Below are 20,402 nucleotides of genomic sequence, written 5' to 3' on the forward strand. Positions count from 1 at the left end.
TTGCTTGAAAAATGATCAAGCCTTCTAATGCAACTTGCAATAACAATTAAATAATTGTGTATATTCAAGTCATGTAAACACTACATATAAAAAAGGGCATTACAGTCTTGATCTGTGTTTTATGTTTGCAACAATGGGCCTGTTTTTGTAGGCAAAGACACCTCAGCAATCCCAATGGCCTTAAGCACAAGTGATCAAATGTTACTATTGCTTTATCTAAGGCTGTGTATAACCTCCTCTGCATCCATTACACGTTCCATCTCTGGTTTTGGAAGCATCATACACGGCAGGGGTGCCATCTCACCCTCAGGATTGTGGGTGCTCACCACCATATGTGCAGGTGTGTGCGGGTGATGTCTCATGTCCACGGTGTTGTAGCGACGGTGGCTTCTCTCCCTCCTCCTCCTCTCTGCAGCCACAGAGGCACCCTTTTCTGCGGGGAGGGACTTGGGCTTAGAAAAGGGTGCCTTGCTTGCTGGCTGTAGAGGGCGGAGCTGGACCGTTTCTGTCTCGGAGGCAGCGCCACTGCTGCCTGCCAGCTTTTTCCATTGACTTTGTGGGTGCCCTGCCCCCACAATTATATGATTGTGGATGCCCAAGCACCCATGGCCCCCTGGAATTGGCTCCTACTGTACACGTCTTAGCCACAATCCATATCTATCCTGTTGTTCCTTGTGAAATTCTGCCTTCTGATGCATCTCCCCCCAAACCAGCTTCAATTTGAATTGAGAAAAGAATGACCTAGCTGCACTTTAAGCTAGTAATGTGCAAACAGCCTAGGCCTATGTACGTAATCCCCATTCTGCAACATAGGAGTTAGTATTCCTGCATAAGGACAAAAGGAAAGCAGTATGTGGTTCTGACCACATTCCTCTCTTTTTTGATGGGGGGCGGGGGAGCAATACCATTAGATCAGAAAGAGCTGTGTAAATTGATCATCCTAAGGCAGGAGTAGGCAACCTAAGGCCCGTGAGCCGGATGTGGCCCAATCGCCTTCTCAATCCAGCCCACTGATGGTCTGGGAAGCAGTGTGTTTTTACATGAGTAGAATGCGTGCTTTTATTTAAAATGCATCTCTGGGTTATTTGTGGGGCATAGGAATTCGTTCATCCCCCCCCCCTAAAATATATATATATATAGTCCAACCCACCACATGCTCTGAGGGACGGTGGACCGGCGCACAGCTGAAAAAGGTTGCTGACCCCTGTCGTAAGGTCTCCTTGCCTGGAAAAAGGGTACTGAAGATCTATTTGGTCTCAGGGCACAACATAAATGGAATAAAGAAGACATCACATATGTGGGGTCAGGATGAGAGGGGGTAGCCTTTGCTTCTTGCAATCAATTAGGCAGCTGGTATCATAAGTTGTAACAACAATTTTAAATATATTGATATCTTATTTATTACTATTAACTGTGTGCCTTAAGCACACCAGTCTTCCAGGGCAGCTAACTCAACAAGGGAAAACAGCAACAGCCCAATACAAGCCACCACTGCAAAACTTTTATACACACATTTTTCTCCCTGCGGATCAGTGATAAACCCTTTGAGTCAAGCTGGTCCCTCCAAACTTGGAGGGGTGGGTGTCCTCTGAGCTGCTCATTGCCCTCCTCCCACCTCTGGGTTCATTTTATAGCTGCATGACTGGCAGAAATTCAACCGGGGAAGCGTTTTCCGCCACTGCATCCAAGAGAAGCTGCTGCACCTGTTGGACTCTCTGCACCTCCAGCAGCTGGCCAAAGAGAGCAGGACTTCGGAAGAGGTGCAGCTCTTGTTCCCCACTGGCATCATGCTGAAAAATGCCCACCCCCTTCCCTTCCTGTCTCCTCTCAAGTGATACCTGCCTGCTTCCCCCCACCCCACCCCACCCGAACCCCTTTCCCTTTCTGCTCCCCAACTACCTTTCAGCAGCGACGCCGCAGGCTATTCACAGAGCTACTCTCCGCAGCTCCCGCTGCGCCACTAGCGCCACGTCTCCATAGCAACGGTACACAGATACACAGACCTTCGCCGCCCCGCCCTCTCTGCTCTTTCTGGGAAGCTACCAATCCTCCGTAACGGGGGGGGGGGGGGTTGAGAGACCAACGTGGTCGGGGCGGAATGGTACCTTCCGCCCAAGATTGCGGAGGACGCTGAGGATGCTCAGCTGACTATTGGGCGGCGTTTGTCTCTGCGGATCAAGATGAGCTGGTGGCAGCGGAGAATTTTAAACATATGGCAACTGAAAATTGAAATAAGCAGCCACGATGATGCATTCTATGTTTTAAATTGGATAGTTTTTAATTTTCGTCTGCTTGTGTTTATATATGTATGCGTTTTGTGCACAAACCCTTATAGTTGGCAGCGGATACAGATATCTGTCTTGACAGAAATGGAAATGGCAGGAGCGGTTCCCTTTCCTCTCTCATAATAGGGAAGAGCCTCGTTTAAAGCCCGCGTGGTGCAGGGCAGACTGGGCTAGTCCAAGATATTTTGCTGCCTGAGGCAGAACAGCAAACGGTACCCCTTTTCCAAGTCAAGGCGTGCTCCCACCCAGATTATTTTAGCACCCAAGAACAGAAAACCCTGCAAGTGCCTCTCTTTGGGGTTAAAAAGAAAATAGCAATACATTAAATAGCTTAGCAGTTTTTGCCCTTTCATGACACCCAATGTCAGCTACCTTTGTCACCCACCTCATTTTGCCTAACAATAGTGCTGGCCCCAAAGGCAACGAACAGCTTTTGTAGTGGGCTGTTTTCCCGCCACAACCCATTGGGCTTGGAGGGGGAGTGACTGGCCCAAGGTCACCCAGGGCTTCCAACAAGTTCAAACCACAGCCAGACACCAGATAAATCACTTCAGGTCAACTCTCTAGGTAGTTTCAGTCTTCCCATCTGCAATATGGGAATATGGGGATAATTATTCTGACCTGTACTGCATTGTTGGGAGTATTTACTGGGAAAATGTGTGAACTGCTTTGTATGCTCCAAAGTGCTAAGTATTGTATTTATTGAGATGCTGGCTGAATCATAACATATACAAGTTGCAGATTCTCAACAGCTTTTGCAGTATGGTTGTCTTTTTATTTACAACACAATTAGCCCAGCTTGAACCCCACGTTTATGAACCAGTTGTTTCCGCTGGTTTGAAATCCTGCTGAAAATGTTGGCTTTGAAGTGTGAATATTTAGCCACAGGCTAAATAAAGTGAATGCCGTCCTGTGCCATTGTACATAGTCCAATACTGTCAGTAGGGAGTGATGCTCACAGGTCAGTTTCCTTAACGGAAGGCAAATGTTTTTCAAAGACTGATGAATCTTGACTCCCCTCTGAATTCTTCATTGTCCTCGTGCACGATCCTTCAATTACATATTTCTTACTGATCTTCCAAGGGATAACTGGATAAAACAAATAAAACAAATATGTATTGCTCTTGCCCATCATACAGAGTGCTTATTTTGCCGTGTAATATGACATGAAGTTATCTCTGTCAGCCATTACTGAAATCAGAACCTATTCATGTATTTCAAAGCAATCTGGGACCTAAAATTGTATTTATTATTATTTCTTGCAGTTACATCCCACCTTTTTCTCTGAGCAGCTCAAGGTGGTGGACAAGGTTGTCTCCATCCTCATTTAATTCTTGCAACAACAACCTTGTAAGGTAGATTAGACTGGCCCAAGGTCACCCGGTCAGTTTATTGGCTCTGTTGGGGATTTGAACCCTGGTCTCCCAGGTCCCAGTCCAACACTGTGACCACTACACTGACCTTGCCACATGGGTTGTCAGGTGCCAATGACCTTTTCACATCAGTAAGATTCCCTCCCTTGAGAATGCCATTTCGTCCCCTCTCTTTTGCTGCCTTCAGATGAACCTTCCCCTCTTTTTTATTCTTTTAAACTTTTGTTGATTTTACTGATGGCTGTACTGATGTTGTTTTAAAAATACAGTCGTACCTTGGAAGTCGAACGGAATCCTTTCTGGAAGTCCGTTTGACTTCCAAAACATTCGGAAACCAAAGCGCGGCTTCTGATTGGCTGCAGGAAGCTCCTTCAGCCAATCGGAAGCCGCAGAAGCAGTGCCGGACATTCGGCTTCTGAAAATTGTTCGAAAATCGGAACACTCACTTCCGGGTTTCGATTGTTTGGGAGCCGATTTGTTTGGGAGCCAAGGCATTCAGGATCCAAGGTACAACTGTATTGGAATTTATTTCATCGTATCATTTATTCCATCTCCCTTTTAAATTATAACCCCTTTTTGTAAAGACTTTCTTTGTGTCCTTTCTGGACATAGGCCTTGAATTGTGGGGTTAGTGGTACAACTTTGTTTTCATGGATGAAATCCAGATTCATTGCTTTGGAACTGTTGTATAAACCGAGAACAAAAATACGGTTAGACTTTAATCCCTAGTTGATCCATCAGCTATTACCTTGGTTGCATTTCTTAATTCAAATAATTCCCTCTGCCCCCATCCACACAAACACAAAAAATTCCATGCTTACCATTTCTGTTCTTCTCCTGCCCATGGTTGTCTTCATTTGGCCGAGATTTGTTACTTTCAAGCGTCTGATCCGAAACTTCAGTTTCTACATAGGTGACATTTGGAAAGGAAAATAATGAGCAGCAGCAGCAGCAGCAGCAGTGTGTGTGTGTGTGTGTGTGTGTGTGTGTGTGACATTTCTTCACAAAGAGGCAGGGGTCAATTGCAATCTGAAGCCCCACTGAATTCATTGGGATTTACTCCCAGGTAAGTGTGCATAAAGGGAAGCGGGTGGCACTGTGGATTAAACCACAGAGCCTAGGGCTTGCCGATCAGAAGGTCAGTGGTTCAAATCCCCGTGACAGGGTGAGCTCCCATTGCTCAGTCCCTGCTCCTGCCAACCTAGCAGTTCAAAAGCACAAAGTGCAAGTAGATAAATACGGTAGGTACCACTGTGGCGGGAAGGTAAACGGTGTTTCCGTGCACTGCTCTGGTTTCGCCAGAAGTCATGCTGGCCACATGACCCGGAAGCTGTACGCCAGCTCCCTCGGCCAATAAAGCAAGATGAGTGCCGCAACCCCAGAGTCAGTCACAACTGGACCTAATGGTCAGGGGTCCCTTTACCTTTACCTTTACCTTAAGTGTGCATAATGACAGTCCTACCCCCTGCACTGCTTTTGGGAGGGGAGGGGTTGTCAAAGCATCCAAAGTGCACACTCTGTTCATTTGTTTGTCCTCTCTAACCTTTCTTCCATTCTCTGTGTGCCTTCCACAGTTTCACCACAAAAAGCAGGACAATGATGAAGAGAGCAGAAAGTAACACCGTCACAAGGATGGGAAGCAAAAGGCTCGCTCGTTTCACGATTCCTTCATGTGTAATATTTGTTCCTGTTAACAAACAAAACAAAAAATGTGAGTTTTCGTGCCATTGGTACATTGTCCTCTGAGTGTTGCAGAAACATCATATTCCTGTAACAGCCATGGTTCCTTTAGGGGCAATGTCTGATGGATCCCCACCAGCAAACGAGTTAACAACAGTGCACTGGGTTGGTTACAAAGTTTCTCTTCAGCAGGTAGAATGAGTTTTTGGTCACTTCCAGATGACCCGTATATTGTGTGTTTCCAAAAAGTTTAGGTGTTTTTATTGAGCATTCATTCCAGATGTTGGACTACAACTCCCATAATTCCTGACCATTGGCCATGCTGGATTGGGTGATGGGCACCACACTGGCTACCTGTCATCAGGATGTTAACCTTTCACTAACTTACCAATTGTGCTCTGAGAATTCAGAGTTGCTGTGTCAGAACCTGGATACGGTGTTTGTGTACTAGAATTTCCTTCAGTCACATTGGATATTTTATCTGATTCTGCTGAATTGAAAAAAAAGAAGGTTTATTCCTTTCACATCCTGAGAGGAGTGAATATAGTAATGCTGAAATTATAGTGAATATCTTGAAATAATCTGTATATTTAAGGATTAGCAGCAGAAGTTAATTCCATTTGGAAACGATTATTTTAATATTATTTCAGCATACCTTTTGTGGCATAAGAATTCAGGGTTGCTGCTTCTCCAGTTGGAGACAGAGTTGGTATCCTAAGGTTTTCTTCTGTCGCATTTAATATTTTTTCTGAGCCTGGAGAAAATGAAAAGAGAAGTGTTGTTCCTTTAATTCCCAAGCAAAAATTTAAGAACTCATAAAGAATCCTACTAGCTCAGCCTCAGACCAATGCTCCAGCTAGGTCAGCATGCTGTTACCATGATGGCCACTGGATGCCTCTGGACATAATAGAATTGCAGAGTTGGAAGGGTCCACGAGAGTCACCTACTCCACCCCCCTGCGATGCAGGAAACGTTTGCCTAACATGGGGCTCGAACCCACAACCCAGAGATTAAGAGCCTCATGGCCACAAGCAGGTTATAAAGGCTTCTCCTGCTGTTGCTTTGTGCTGGTATACTGCCTCTGAACTGGGAGGTTCTATTTAAACCATCTGAACAAATAGGCACCAATAGCTTCAGCCTCCATGAATTTGCCTAATCCACTTTTCAAGACATCTAGACTGCTAACTATCACCACATCTAAAAGCAACGAACTATCCAATGTTCTGCATCAAGCAAAAGAGTCATTTCTTTTGGTGACCCGAATGTAAAATGCTGCAATACTGATATTCCAGGAGATGAAGCAAGCTGCATGTGGTTGGGTTATCATCGGAAATCAACTTCATTTTTTAACGTCAGGAAATAATTGTTAAACTGCTTCATCATACCATTGGTAGCAATAGAATTCAGAGTTGCTGCTGCAGCGCTTGTGTGTGGTGTTTGTGTCCCAGGGCTTCCTTCTGTAATATTTAATGCTTCACCTGGCCCTGTTGAAATAATAAAAAAGAATTTTTAAAAAGTCTTCTTCCCCCTTTTCTTACCCCAAGACCATGGGGGGGGGGCTGGTGCCCATTGAGACTGGTTGGGCAGAAGGCTGGGAGGCTGACAGCAGGGGGAGCCAGAGTTAATGACAGTCACAGCAAACCCATTCTAGCTTTGTCCCAAACCTCCTCCTTACTGAGTTTTATATGGTCAGTAGTGAGACTAAGGGCTTCTCCACACTGCCTCTCATTCCACTGCTTCCCCCCAGGGAAAAGCGCTCTTTAGTGCTCAGTTGGAGCAAACAGCAATTCAGGTTTTCTCTGATTTAGCACTAAGGTGTGGGCTTTTCCTATGAAAGGAGGGAGGCAAGGGGAAAACCACTGAGACCTGTGCTTTTTAGACTTGGGACAAGCAGAAGAGTGGGTGAATCCTAAGGAGGAGGAAGTGGACGTCCAGTGCCACCCTCTAGACTGGTTGAATCATTTGAAATCCTAATAACATCTCTGAATGAGTTTTCAAAACAACAATTCACGGTGTGAAAACAACCCAGGGAGCCCTTTGCTGCAACCTGGTTTCATAAGGAATGCAGAGATCTCAAAGCACACATCTGGAATATCTTCCACCTACACCGTAAGGAAGAAGCCACCGCCCAGAATATTTCAGGTCCCAAAACTTACTGCAGCACCTTATTTTTTAAAAAGACGAAGATCTGAACATACCAACAAACAACAGGAACAACTCCACTACATATGCCATAACCTCAAACGATAAAAGGAGATTCTGGCCCTTAGTTTCTGGGGCATTTAACACTAATGACTTATCCTCTCCACCTGTTCCACCTAATGGTTGGTACCACTACTTTTCAAGTGTCTTGCATGAGGATCATTCCAATGGGACAGCTTGTTATCATTCTATGCAAATCGATGCCCCCAAGTGGCCCCCAGTTTCATCAGATGAAATAAAAATCTTAATAGGCCAGCAACAGAAAGTCACTGGCCCAGACAGCATAGGTCCCAATGTTCTTAAACTAGACCCTGACTGGTGGGCTCCCTTGCTGGCCAACCTATTCACAAGGGTAGATAGGACTGGACTTTTTATGCCAGAGGCATGGACAGGCATAATCATCATTCCAATATACAAAAATGAAGAGCACACATTACCATCCAACTACGGACCAATAAGCCTCCTCTCCATAGTGGGGAAGCTATGTGCTAAACATCTTCTGGGAAAGCTTACCCAGGGGATGATTGATTGATTGATTGATTGATTGATTAACTGGTTGCAAATAAGAAGTCAGGTAGTTGGGGGCAGACTGAAGTTGGTGGGGCACCAGCCTCCACTGTGCAGGATGAATGTCAGAAAAGCCCTGACAGATCAGATCAGAAGTTCCACCCAAGCCAGCACCCTCTTTTGCACAGTGACGCACTGGACCCTCCATGAGGACCACAGGCAAAGCTTGAAGAAGCAATGGCCTCCCCCTCCTCCTTTTGTTTCCCATTGGCTAATGCAGCCATCGACAGACCTATTCCCTTCAAATTGCCCAATGCCCTTTGAAAGCCACCAGTTCCCTCTAATAATGAACACAAGTAGTGAGTTCCTATAGGATTTGGACTAAAATGGAGCCATGGGAAAAGGAGTTGGCTGTATCAGCATGCTCTGGAGAACCCTGACATTTGCAGAAGTATAAAAAGCAAAGTTTAAAAAACCAAGCTCTCAAAATAAAACAGCTCATTGCAGACTGAACAGATCCGATTGTCCATGTACAGTGGTACTTCAGTTCTCAAACGAAATCTGTTCCGGAAGACTGTTCAACTTCCGAAACATTCGAAAACCAAGGCGCAAAGGGCTGGCTGCAAGTTCAATTGAGAAAATTGAAAAACATGCAGTGGAAGCCGTTCAACCTCCAAAAATGGAAAATGGAAGCATTTACTTCTGGGTTTTCAGCGTTTGAAAACCGAAACATTCGGCTTCCAAGATGCCTGAAAACCAAGGTACCACTGCATTGGATTTGGGTGGGAAGGCAGGAAGTAGCATTGGATGACGAGAATGTAGTGAGTACATCACACCCCACAAAATGGTAGCGGCGTATTTTACCTTTATAATGGGGAAGGTTTTCTGGAGTTATCGTACTAACTGCAAGTGTTGTTGGGGTGAAGTCTGTGGTAGGCTCTGGAAAAGAGAAACATAATCGTTCAGAATTTTCCTCATTTCCTCCATGTATGGTTGTGGTGCATATATTGTTGGATTCCCAACTGCCACCAGCATGGTTGAGGATTAGAAGTCATGATGGGAGCTGCAGTCCAACAAAGTCTGGAGGGATGCAGATTCCCCATCCCTGATGCATGGCATCAGAGCATCAACTGTACCTCCAATGGTGAAGGACACAGAACAAGGCCACCCCTCTTCTGCTCTCACATAATATTCAAACTCAGGGTCATTTATAGAACTCACTTTCACAAGAAATGGCAAGGGCACTTTTGTTGCCTTTAAAAGAGGGTTAGCAGAGATTAGGAATGGCAGAACCTTCACTAGCTATTCTGTACAATAGCTAAATGGAGACTCTAGTTTCGCTGGTTGTCTAGCTCCTTGCACATAGGCTAGGGAGCAAAAATGGAAGAAGGGCTATTTTCTTCACAACTTCCTGGAGGTATCCTGGAGGTTTTGGGTTGGCTACAGAAAGAAATAGAATGCTGGAAAAGTTGGGCCTTTGGTTTGAGATTCAGCTGAGCTATTATTACACTTTCATGTTCTTCTGTTCTTAGTAAGCAACGAGGTTAGCATGGGGCCTGGCAAAATTCTGCCCTGGTTTTACTAATCTAGATTAATAGAATTGTAGAATTGGAAGGGATCCTGAGCACCATCTAGTCCAATAGCAGGAATATGCAGCTGTCCCGTATGGGGATCGAACCTGCAAGTTGGGCATTATCAGCACCCTGCTCTAACCAACTGAGCTAACTTGCTGCCATAATGTGGCAGCCCTTCCTTTTTAAAGCAGACTGCCACAATCTGTGCTATTGATTTGCCATTGAATGTATTTTAATGTGAAGAGGACAGAATTTGTGCCTTCTCTCCTCTCGGTATTGCTCTGTCTTGAACGCTGATGGCACAGAGCAACCTCAGGAACACTGTGCACATTTGGCACTTACCACTGTGCCCAAGGTGTAAATTTGCTGTTAAATTTCCTCCTCGGAGAGCTTTGTGACGAATAACACAAGTAACGCCAGAATTCTGGGTGTAGGTGTGGACTGTGAGGGTGCTAGTTGAATTCCATTTCTTCTCTTCCTGCTGGTGTTTAGTATCACCTAAAATGCATTTGGGAATACAAGGAAGGAAATAATTCCTATGAATGGTTTTAAGAAAAGGAATGGCAAGCAATTAAAACTTTTGGAACTTTAGTTGACAGCTGGAGACCTGCCAATTCTATGTTTTCCTTTCTCCCTCCAACTCCTTCCTGTTGCCTTTTCTCCCCCTCCTTCTTCTCTATGAACACTCCTGTCTCCAAGCTTGCTTTATTTGGACCCCTTTATTATTTGATCCCTCCTTTGCTGGGTTCTTCCCGCATTGCCCTTTCGGAGAATCACCATAACAAAATCAATCACTGCCAGAAAGCCCTTTCAAATTGGCCATTTTCTCTGTAACAGGCAGGCAGGCAAGCCAGTCACTCTGAGAGTCCCTGGTCCTGATTGGACCACCACAAAATCCCTTATAGTGCCTTCCCATATTGATCTATTCAGAATGAATGGGACATTTGAAATTCTAAACTTGTCTCAGGCATGGTATCTAGAACAAGGATGGGGAACATTCTTCAGCCCAAGGGTCACAGTCCCTTGTGGGTATCCCATGAGGGGCAGCATCACAGTAGTGTGTAGGGGCAGTGCCAAAAGTGGGGGAACCAATTGGTACACAGTAGGCTACGTTCCGGCTGTGCAAAAGCTGACATTATCCAGAGTTTCAAGGACATATTCCATCCAGGCAGAAGCATCAGGAAAAACAGGAAGAACTGTTTGACAGTGGAATGTTCTCCCTCAGAAGGTTGTGGACTCTCCTTCCTTAGAGGTTTTTAAGCAGAGGTTGGATGGCCATCTGCCATGGATGCTTTAGCTGAGATTTCTGCATTGCAGGGGGTGGGTGGGCTAGGTGATCCTTGAGGTCCCTTCTAACTCTGCAATTCCACGATTCTATGATTCACTCAGGAGAGGGGTGGTGTGAAGTGTGCCCAGGGACAGTGCATGGCCTGAGGGAGTGCTGAGGGCCAGACACAGATGCCTACACAACCACATTTGGCTTCAAATCTACAGGATCCTTATCCTTGATCTGGATTTTTAACTTCAACACAAACTCTACCAGCATTTGCTTCTAAAAAAATTATGAAGACCTGGGAGGAAAGTCTTTAAAAATGTATTTGGAAGAGAAAGGGAAACCAGAAAGAGGGAAAAGATTCCAGCATTGCAGGGGGGTTGTATTAGATGACCTCGTGGTCCCGTCCAAATCTACAGTTCTATGATTAGTGTATCTGAACGCAGTTATTAAAAGGTGATTTAATGGAATAAAATTTGGTTATTGTGCATGCCAATGACAAACCTAGACAGCATCTTAAAAAGCAGAGACATCACTTTGCCAACGAAGGTCCGTATAGTTAAAGCCATGGTTTTCCCAGTAGTGATGTATGGAAGTGAGAGCTGGACCATAAAGAAGGCTGATCACCGAAGAATTGATGCTTTTGAATTATGGTGCTGGAAGAGACTTTTGAGAGTCCCATGTACTGCAAGAAGACCAAACCTCTCCATTCTTAAGGAAATCAGCCCTGAGTTCTCACTAGAAGGAGAGATTGTGAAGCTGAGGCTCCAATACTTTGGCCACCTCATGAGAAGAGAAGACTCCCTGGAAAAGACCCTGATGTTGGGAAAGATGAAGGGCACAAGGAGAAGGGGATGACAGAGGACGAGATGGTTGGACAGTGTTCTCGAAGCTACAAGCATGAGTTTGACCAAACTGTGGGAGGCAGTGGAAGATAGGAGTGCCTGGCGTGCTCTGGTCCATGGGGTCACGAAGAGTCGGACACGACTAAACGACTAAACAACAACATTGTGCATGCAAATTTGCTTCAGTGAGACAAGGGCCAACCCATCATTCCTGACCAATGGAACCATCTGGTTCTAGAACAGCTTTTAAAAGACAAAATACACTGCACAAAGAAAGCAAGTGGAAAGCAAGTTCATACCAAAGAGTTCCATTCCATTGTCCAGCAGCCACGTAATTTGAGGAGAGGGTTTAGCACCCCAGGTGGAGCACCTTAACACCATCTTTTCCTCTTGATCATGAACTCTGACCCTTGTTGCTTCTAGCAGAGGTCTGGAAGGAGCAGCTGTAAGAAGACAGAATCAAATTTGAAGGTGACAGTCTCCCCACCACAACTTCATTATGGCAAAGAATGAAGGGTTTGCTTCAAATTTTTCAACATCTGCAGATAAGAGATGTTTTCCTAGTGAACAAGCCAAGGATCACAAGTCAAAAACAAGCCATGGTTTCTGGCTGGCTGGCAATCCTGATTATGAGGGTGCAACAAACCATTATCCCCAGCAACAGAAAGTCAAGCTTAATTTCAGCTTCCTGGTTGGCTTCTTAATTGCCATTGTAAGAGAACTAGGGAGGCATTCATGCTGAGTTCTGACACCTCTTTTTCTAGAAAAATAGCACTGCTTAGAGGTTTTCTGAAAACTGTGTTATTTAGACAGGCCTTTGAAGTGTGAATTTTCTTTCAACCAAGCCAAATTTATGGGTTTTTATACTGATGTTTTCTAGATGCTTTTCATACCATTGCAACTTGCGTGTGCAGCCACACTGCCTTGTTGCATTTCTTATGAATGTGAGCTGTATAAACATTTAAACAAAGAAACAAATACATTTTAAACTTTTTGCTATTACTTTTAATTTGGCTGTTTTAACCTTACTTTATCTCTTACTGTTAATTTCAATTAGCTTTTGATGTTTTCAGTTGCTTTTTAATGGATAATATCAATATTCCTTGTAAACTGGTTTCACTACAAACAAGTGGCATACAATTTTTGTTAAATAAATGAAATGTTCCTCATGCAAAATGAACTGGGATCAGCCAGCGACTCTGGCATCTTTGGAAGTGCAAATGCAGCCTCTGGTTTTCAGCTCCTGTCTTTGATCCCAGGATAGACAAAGAGTTCGTGGCTCCTGCTCAGCAGCTGTTGGAGGTTCCACTCTGACATCACCCTTCCCATCACTGCATCATCCACTGAAAGCCTGGAGGCTCACCTAAGACATTGACGTTCACCTGCTTCCTTCCGGTTGGCACCATGTAGTGGAGGCATGTATAGACTCCTTCATCACGCACCGTGACGTTGGAGAGACGGACAGAGAAGTCAGCTGCTGAATGATGGACAAGTGTATACCTTGGGTCTCTTATGCCTGCAAGAGAGATAAACAATGGGGGCAAGTCAGTAAAAGATTGCACAGCAGTGCATTAGGTTCTGCCTCATTATGAAGGGGAGTAATGGGCTGTGTTGCAGGGATAAGGGGCCAGAGGGAAGCATGCCTCCACTTTTAATCCAGGAAACCCTGTGCCCCAAGAATCAAAAGTATAGGCAAAACACTCCTGTAAAGTGGCATCTTTAAAGACCTACCAATTGATTTATTTATTGCATTTACCGTGCATCCCAACTTTTCTCCAAGGTGCTCAAGGTTGTAGACATGGTTCTCCCTCTCCTCATTTAATCCTCAAAACAACCCTGTAAGGTAGGCTAAGCCAGGAGGCAGTGACTGGCCCAAGGTGAGCTTCATGGCCAAGTGGGGATCTGAACCCTGGTCTCCCAGGTCCTAGTTCAGTGCTTGAACCACTGCACCACACTTGTGGCACATGTTAGAGCCCACCTGAACAAACCGATTGTTGGAAAGAGTGGTGGGCTTTTTTTCCGTTCCTTTTTCATATGTAGGGGCGGCATAATAAACCCGTTGGAAGGAATTGCTGTATTCACACATCCTAACCACTGCAAAGGGGGCCTTCATTGCATTGTCTTCCTGCAGGAGTGTGGCTGTGAGTGAACCTGTCAAAACTGAGTTGTGTTGGTGTGTGTGACTCATATCGCTGTTCTGTGGGAAATCTCACTTGTTTCCTCTTTCCGGTGGAAATGTTATGGGGTCTCTGCCTTTCCCCAGCACTTACCTCGCTGGGTGTTCCTGAAGAAAATCACAAACCCACATGGGTTCTTCCACTCCACAGCAGATCCGATATCCCCAGCCACAGCACAGCGTAGATCCAGATTTCCCCCCTCCACTACAGTTATGTTTTCAATGGGAGCTTCTTGAAATGACCCTGCTAAAGAAAATGGATTCGTGAAGGGTTGCTCTGAGCCGAAAGCTCACCTTGGAACAAGATAGAACAGCCCTTTCCTGTTTTAAAGAGCTGATATTTCAGTTCGGTCACACACCTTGTGTTTATTTTCCACATCTGTGCCCACAGCACAATGGGGAACTCAGGTGGTGAGTGCCACCAGCACTATAGCCAAACTGGGCCAAATGATCATGCTCAGGGGGGACTCTGAGGTTAAGTGCAATGAAAAGAAAAAAAAAACACTCAAGAACCAGCACCACAATTACAGTGTAGTATGGGGAGAGAGCCTGTACATTTGCCACAGAAAAATGAGTTGCAGCTGGAAAACAAAAAAACCCCAAATGAGTGGTGTAATGGTTCTAGGGGTTGCTCATGCGAAAGTCGTCGCCACACCTGGCTGAGTTACCTGGGTGAACCCTATTCTGTCCGGACAGCCACTCACCCGTGGCTGTCTCAGTCGCTGGCAGAATCCGTTAGTGGGCATTTCTTGAACTTCTTCCAGCAAAGAAGCTCTTTGACGCCTAGTCTCCGCCTACTCTCCCTGCGCGGAAGCCTTCTGCGCAGGGAGGGTGTGGGCAGCGGAGGACGCGTGCTCTCCCCGCTGGTCTCCGGCGAGGAGTCATGGAGCCACCTCGCCGATTCCCCCATCTGCCCCCCTTCTCCACTGGTGCTACGCTGATTTCCCTCCCCAAAAGATGGGCTGCTTCTCTCCCTCCTGGGACGTTCTCCGTAATCCCTCTGGAGCCCTCCCTCTCCCTCTGGCTCCGATGGCAGTTCCCTGACAAGTGGTGAGCCCTATGTTGCAATTCACCATTTCAAGCCCTCTGTGACAAAGGTACACAACTTAGGTTGGGCTAGATAAAGGAGCATGCTTTATTTGCACTGAATTAGCCAGGCTATCTCCTTACCAATGCAACCAACGAACATCAGTTCTGCACTGTCTGGGTTAAGTCTGATTCTCAACCTGATTTATCTCACATGGTTGTGGTGACTACTAAAGGAGGCTGCCTTGAGGGATATGATTTCTGACAGAGAAACAAGTAGGACTGCAACAAAATGTTGCAGCGTTGAATGTTCCTGTTCAGAGTTCTAACCTTCTATGCTCCTTCCAGAGGATACTCCTCCTGTCCTCTCCCTACCCCAGGCATTCACTCCATTTATGTGCCACCTCCAGGCAATTTTCATAGACAAGAAAATGCAAAATACAATTAAAATGCAAGCCCTTAAGACAATAAATAAATAAACAAACCACACAGCAGAAACTTAGCATGAAACTTAGCAGCTCAAACCATTAGCTAGTGTCCCATGAGCAGAGCAGACCACAAACCTTGCTCAATTCCTCACTGGACTGTTTTGTGTGTGTGTGTGGGGGGGTTCTTACCATTATTATGTTTTTTCTTTCTCTCAAGATTGCTTGTGCTTCTGCAAACCTTGGTGCTTTCCCCAAGCCTGCTGATACCTCCCCCGCTTTGTGAGGAAGGGACTGTTTTGGATGCATAAGGATTGTCGCTCATATAATGAAATTGTTAGGGTACATGAGAACCTTCTGAAGCTCTGACTTTAAAGGAAAACATTGCAAAGTTCACTGTATCAAGGCAGAGAAAGCTGTGCTTGTGGTTTTCTATGGGACCTTTCTATAACTTCACTGCTTCCTGCCACTAGCATCAGTGGGGGCAAAAATATATGCGTTCAAAAGCTTGAAACTAAAAGAGAAAGGAAGTTTATGTGTGAGTGCGTACAGCCCAGATTCATTTGTGCAAAAAACCCCAAAACTTTCCCATGTGAGGCATTAGAAAATCCAGGGTTACGACAGGCAACCCTAAGAGCCGTGTATATGGCCTAGACCAGCAGGGCACCATCAGTCTTCAGCTGGTGGGTTTGAAGGAACCTGCCGCTTGGTCGTAGCTTGATCTAAAGTGGATCACAGCAGTACTACCATACCAATGCATGGTAAAAAAACTTGAGAAATGGGGCCCCCAAGGTTTGTTTGGGTTCAAGGCAGATCCTGAAACTGAAAAATTGAGGACTTCTGGTCTAGATGGTGGTTGCACATTCCCAAAGCAGAGTGCAGGGAATGCATGCTAAACCCACTTGAATGGCACCCAGCTGCACTTCGGCCTCGTACACAACATCATTAATCATGGGCTAAATACAGCACACCACCTTCAACAGGACTCGCCTAAAGCTGACTGCCCCTCACATAGCTTATCTATAAGTTCCAGTTAACACCCATGTAGTCATGTTTTTGTCTTTGTAGAAACACCCAGAGCAATGACAAACCTAGACAGCATCTTAAAAAGCAGAAACATCACCTTGCCAACAAAGGTCCGTATCGTTAAAGCCATGGTTTTCCCAATAGTGATGTATGGAAGTGAGAGCTGGACCATAAAGAAGGCTGATCACTGAAGAATCGATGCTTTTGAATTATGGTGTTGGAGGAGACTCTTGAGAGTCCCATGGACTGCAAGAAGATCAAACCTATCCATTCTTAAGGAAATCAGCCCTGAGTGCTCACTGGAAGGACAGATTGTGAAGCTGAAGCTCCTATACTTTGGCCACCTCATGAGAAGAGAAGACTCCCTGGAAAAGACCCTGATGTTTGGAAAGATGGAGGGCACAAGGAGAAGGGGACGACAGAGGACAAGATGTTTGGAAAGTGTTCTCGAAGCTACAAACATGAGTCTGACCAAACTGCGTGAGGAAGTGGAAGACAGAAGTGCCTGGCGTGCTCTGGTCCATGGGGTCACGAAGAGTCAGACACGACTAAACGACTAAACAACAACAACAACAGAAACACCCAGAGCTGCTTCACAGCCCATTCCCCACCCCAAACAGAGCTAGGTTCTGCATAGGCTTGGGAGAATAAGAGGTGGCAGTTGTCAGTTCGGCACCCCAATTGGAAGCCTTTTGGTGATGCCTGGATCCTGTCCTCACACATCCAGCCATACCAGACTTACTGGAAAGACAATGCCTTCCCACCCCATTTCCTGAAAGGAGTGTGGTTTGCCAAGCTTTCCAGCCTGGGGATCTAGTGTTTCCCTGTACAAGCTAATAGGAGGATAAAGCAAGGCTATGAAGGGGAAGGTAGAGATGGCTTCTAATGAGCAGTCCAGGCCCACAGTGAGGGAGGCAAGCGAGGGGCTATCCCAGCATGGCCTCGCCTGGTGCTCTTCTCTGCAGGCATCAGCGGGATATGCCTGGCAAGGGCCATGTCGGCTGACTGGGCTCCTCCCTGTGCAGGTGGGCAGGTGCGGCAGTGCAATCCTGTTTGGCTCCGATGAGGGCAGGAGCGCTCCAGTGGCATCAGCAGCTTGCCCGCCCTGGGTACCAGCAACCCACGCTATGCCACTACAGGCAGGTGAGGCCAGGCTGAGATTGGTGGGGCAGTGGGACTACACACGTGAAATGGATTTTGTATTTATAAGATGTAACAGAGGTGCTGTTTGTAAGGAGGAAAAAACGGTCAGCTGGAAGAACAGTTTAACAGCAAGTGAAGGACGATAAGTGGACACTAAATAAGAAATGATGCAGTTATGGGAGGAAATGATCATTGTTTGTAACAGGAGCGGGAAACCTGATTTGAAGAAATTGTATTGAATTTAAGTAATTCGGTTTGATTTGTAGTCATTTGGAAAATTAATAAAAAATAATAATTTGAGATTGGTGGGGCAGTGCACCATTTGCCCTGATGCACCAGACTCTGCTGCTCAAATTATCTGTGGGTAAAGGTGGGTATAGGGACATGGGTGGTGCTGTGGGTTAAACCACAGAGCCCAGGACTTGCAGATCAGAATGTTGGTGGTTCGAATCCCCGTGACGGGGTGAGCTCCCATTGCTTGGTCCCTGCTCCTGCCAACCTAGTAGTTCGAAAGCACATCAAAGTGCAAGTAGATAAATAGGTACCGCTCCGGCGGGAAGGTAAATGTCATTTCCGTGAGCTGCTCTGGTTTGCCAGAAGCGGCTTAGTCCTGCTGGCCACATGACCCAGAAGCTGTACGCCGGCTCCCTTGGCCAATAAAGCGAGATGAGCGCCGCAACCCCAGAGTCGGTCACGACTGGACCTAATGGTCAGGGGTCCCTTTACCTTTTTAAAAGGTGGGTATAGGTCTGAAAAAGTTGAAGTGTGTCACCCTAGACCATTTCCCAGAATCTTCCGGGTGTCCCGGTGCAGGGATGGCTCTCCCTGAACTTGGCAAGTTTGAACATCACCCAAATGAGCTCAGAGAGCCAGAGGTGGTGTAGTGGTTAGAGCACTGGACTAGGACCTGGGAGACCAGGGCTGACTCCCAACTCACTGGATGACCGTGGGCCAGCCTCTTGCTCTCAGCCTACCTCGCAGGGTTCTTGTGAGGATAAAATGGGGAGAACTACATACATCACTTTGAGCTGCCCAGAGGAAAAGTGGGGTACAAATGCAGTAAATAATGATAAATAACTGTTGTGACCTACCTTGTAGCAGCTGCAGCAGCAAAGCCAGCTCAAAGAGTGCCAGGACGAGGGACATGTTGAGACGGTGCCTCCTTCAACGGCAGCCCCCAAGTTGCTACCGAAGAAACTTCCTCTTTGCTTCTGAAGTCAGGGGCCTGCAGCTGGCTCCTCCTTTTCAACAGGCAACCAAGTGCATGTGCCATGACCTCAGCAGTGACAGGATCTGCCCCCTTTCCTCTCTCCCTTCACATCTTTCAGACGGGGGACACTTTCCTCTGCGGCTGAAGTCAAGAAAACTTGTAGCCACTTGTTAGGCTGCTCTAAAATTAACTTTCTATGTGGGCAGTGCTGACATCAGACACCTCTGCCGATTCCTCTCTGAAGCCCAACATGTACTTCATCTTTCCTTGCTGCTTCATATATGGAAAAGGCAAAACCATCTCACGCAATTTCCAGTTCAGCTTGTTCATTAAGGTGGTTGTGCATACTTGTGTTTATTTACCAAGCTGTGTTGGCCCGTTGGGATTCCCCCCCCCCCCAAGCTGCTTTATCAGAACTTCATATGGTAGGGTATCCCACAGAAAAGGGATGGCGAGAAATTTGGTTTGGATTTTCACAGGAACCCCTCTCCTTTGCACTTCCTGAAATAACATGTGAATCGAAGAAAAAGCACTGTCCTTTGAAACCCATGCTTCTCCAAATTTTGTGGTGCAGTTCCTCAGCCAAAAAGGGTGAGCAAAAATGCATCTAGTAAGAGGAAGCATGCATAAGAATGCACATGTTCATGAAAATAACACACAAAGAAAAACATCATACAAAACGACTTGTAAAATGTGTAGTAGACAAAACTATGTACGAGAGGAAATGCATACTATCCTGATTACAAATTTTCATCATTATATTTTTAAATGCATAATGCTGCAGAAATGTGACAAACAAGACAGGAGAAAAAGGGAAACCAAGAGAAACAGAAAGGAATAGATGTATTTGGCAATCCCAAGTTATGTAATGAAATACACTGGAGAGACAGTGTGGTGTAGTGGTTAGTGTCAGACTAGGACCTGGCAGAGCAGAGTTCCAATCTCCAGCCAGCCACGAAACTCTCTTGGTGACTTTGGCCAGTCACCAACTCAGGGTTGTTGTGAGGATAAAAATGGGGAGGAACAGAACCATGCACACCACTTTGAGCTCCTTGGAGGAAAGGTAGGATATGAAACATCATGTATAAATGACTAATGCCCTGCTTGTCTTGATCCTGATACCAGTCAACACTATTGGCTGACTCACAGCAAAATCCTGAACATGTTTACACAGAAGTAAAGTCCTACAGAGCTCAAGGGGGCTTTACTTTCACCTTTCAAATTTCAAATCCGTTCTCAAAAATTGAATTTAACTGTTAAAAAACCCACCCTCCCCTCCCCCTTCTATTTTTCATGTTGAAAGCTTTGAAGTGTCCAAATAAAGGTATGGAGAACTGAGAAGGATGCACAATGGACAGAAGACGTACTTTCCCTGCCTCAGTTTTCTTCCTCAACACAATTTCACATGTTTTGTTTAAAAAGGAGGGGCAGCAATTGAACATGAGAATGAGGTGTGGGGAACAGAAAAAGGAACCAAAATTGCCTTTAAAAAGGTTAAAACCTTCATTTAAAAATGCCCTAGAACTTTCAGATATATATATAATGTTAGGGTGCCCTCAACAGCTAGCGAAACAGGTGGGGCGGATAAAAGGGGGCTTTACACTCCCGTATGCGCACTTAAGATTGCAACTCCATAGTTATTCATAGATATTATGAG

At 45.7% G+C, this 20,402-nt stretch overlaps 2 protein-coding genes across 6 annotated transcripts in view; both read right to left on the reverse strand.

Moving 5' to 3' along the window:
• The window catches only part of JHY (junctional cadherin complex regulator), a 38,612-nt gene extending 36,594 nt beyond the window's left edge, over positions 1 to 2,018 (reverse strand). Inside the window, exon 1 of one of the 3 annotated variants that reach the window (XM_079954687.1) lies at positions 1,900 to 2,018. The gene's annotated coding sequence lies outside the window, so the exon portion shown is untranslated. Of the gene's footprint in view, positions 1 to 1,512; positions 1,828 to 1,899 lie in introns of those variants that run through there. The other 2 variants (XM_079954688.1, XM_079954689.1) reach the window with 2 other exon arrangements.
• Positions 2,019 to 3,038: 1,020 nt separating this feature from the next.
• Positions 3,039 to 18,994, reverse strand: CRTAM (cytotoxic and regulatory T cell molecule). Of its 3 annotated transcripts, none has more exons than XM_079954801.1 (12): positions 18,627 to 18,994; positions 14,010 to 14,162; positions 13,103 to 13,255; positions 12,039 to 12,182; positions 9,964 to 10,119; positions 8,912 to 8,986; positions 6,724 to 6,822; positions 5,994 to 6,092; positions 5,727 to 5,825; positions 5,202 to 5,345; positions 4,480 to 4,563; positions 3,039 to 3,374 (listed from the first exon to the last, which is right to left on the reverse strand). In XM_079954801.1, the coding sequence occupies exons 1-12, from the start codon at positions 18,679 to 18,681 to the stop codon at positions 3,241 to 3,243; spliced, it is 1,395 nt and encodes a 464-aa protein (XP_079810927.1). In that variant the 5' UTR covers positions 18,682 to 18,994; the 3' UTR covers positions 3,039 to 3,240. The 3 variants fall into 3 exon arrangements, with proteins under 3 accessions (XP_079810927.1, XP_079810926.1, XP_079810925.1); XM_079954800.1 differs by having other exon boundaries at positions 5,727 to 5,828; positions 14,010 to 14,159; positions 18,627 to 18,993; XM_079954799.1 differs by having other exon boundaries at positions 5,727 to 5,828; positions 18,627 to 18,993.
• Between the last annotated feature and the right edge of the window lie 1,408 nt (positions 18,995 to 20,402).

Source organism: Podarcis cretensis (genome assembly GCF_951804945.1).
Source record: "Podarcis cretensis genome assembly, chromosome: 15".
Classification (NCBI taxonomy): domain Eukaryota; kingdom Metazoa; phylum Chordata; class Lepidosauria; order Squamata; family Lacertidae; genus Podarcis; species Podarcis cretensis.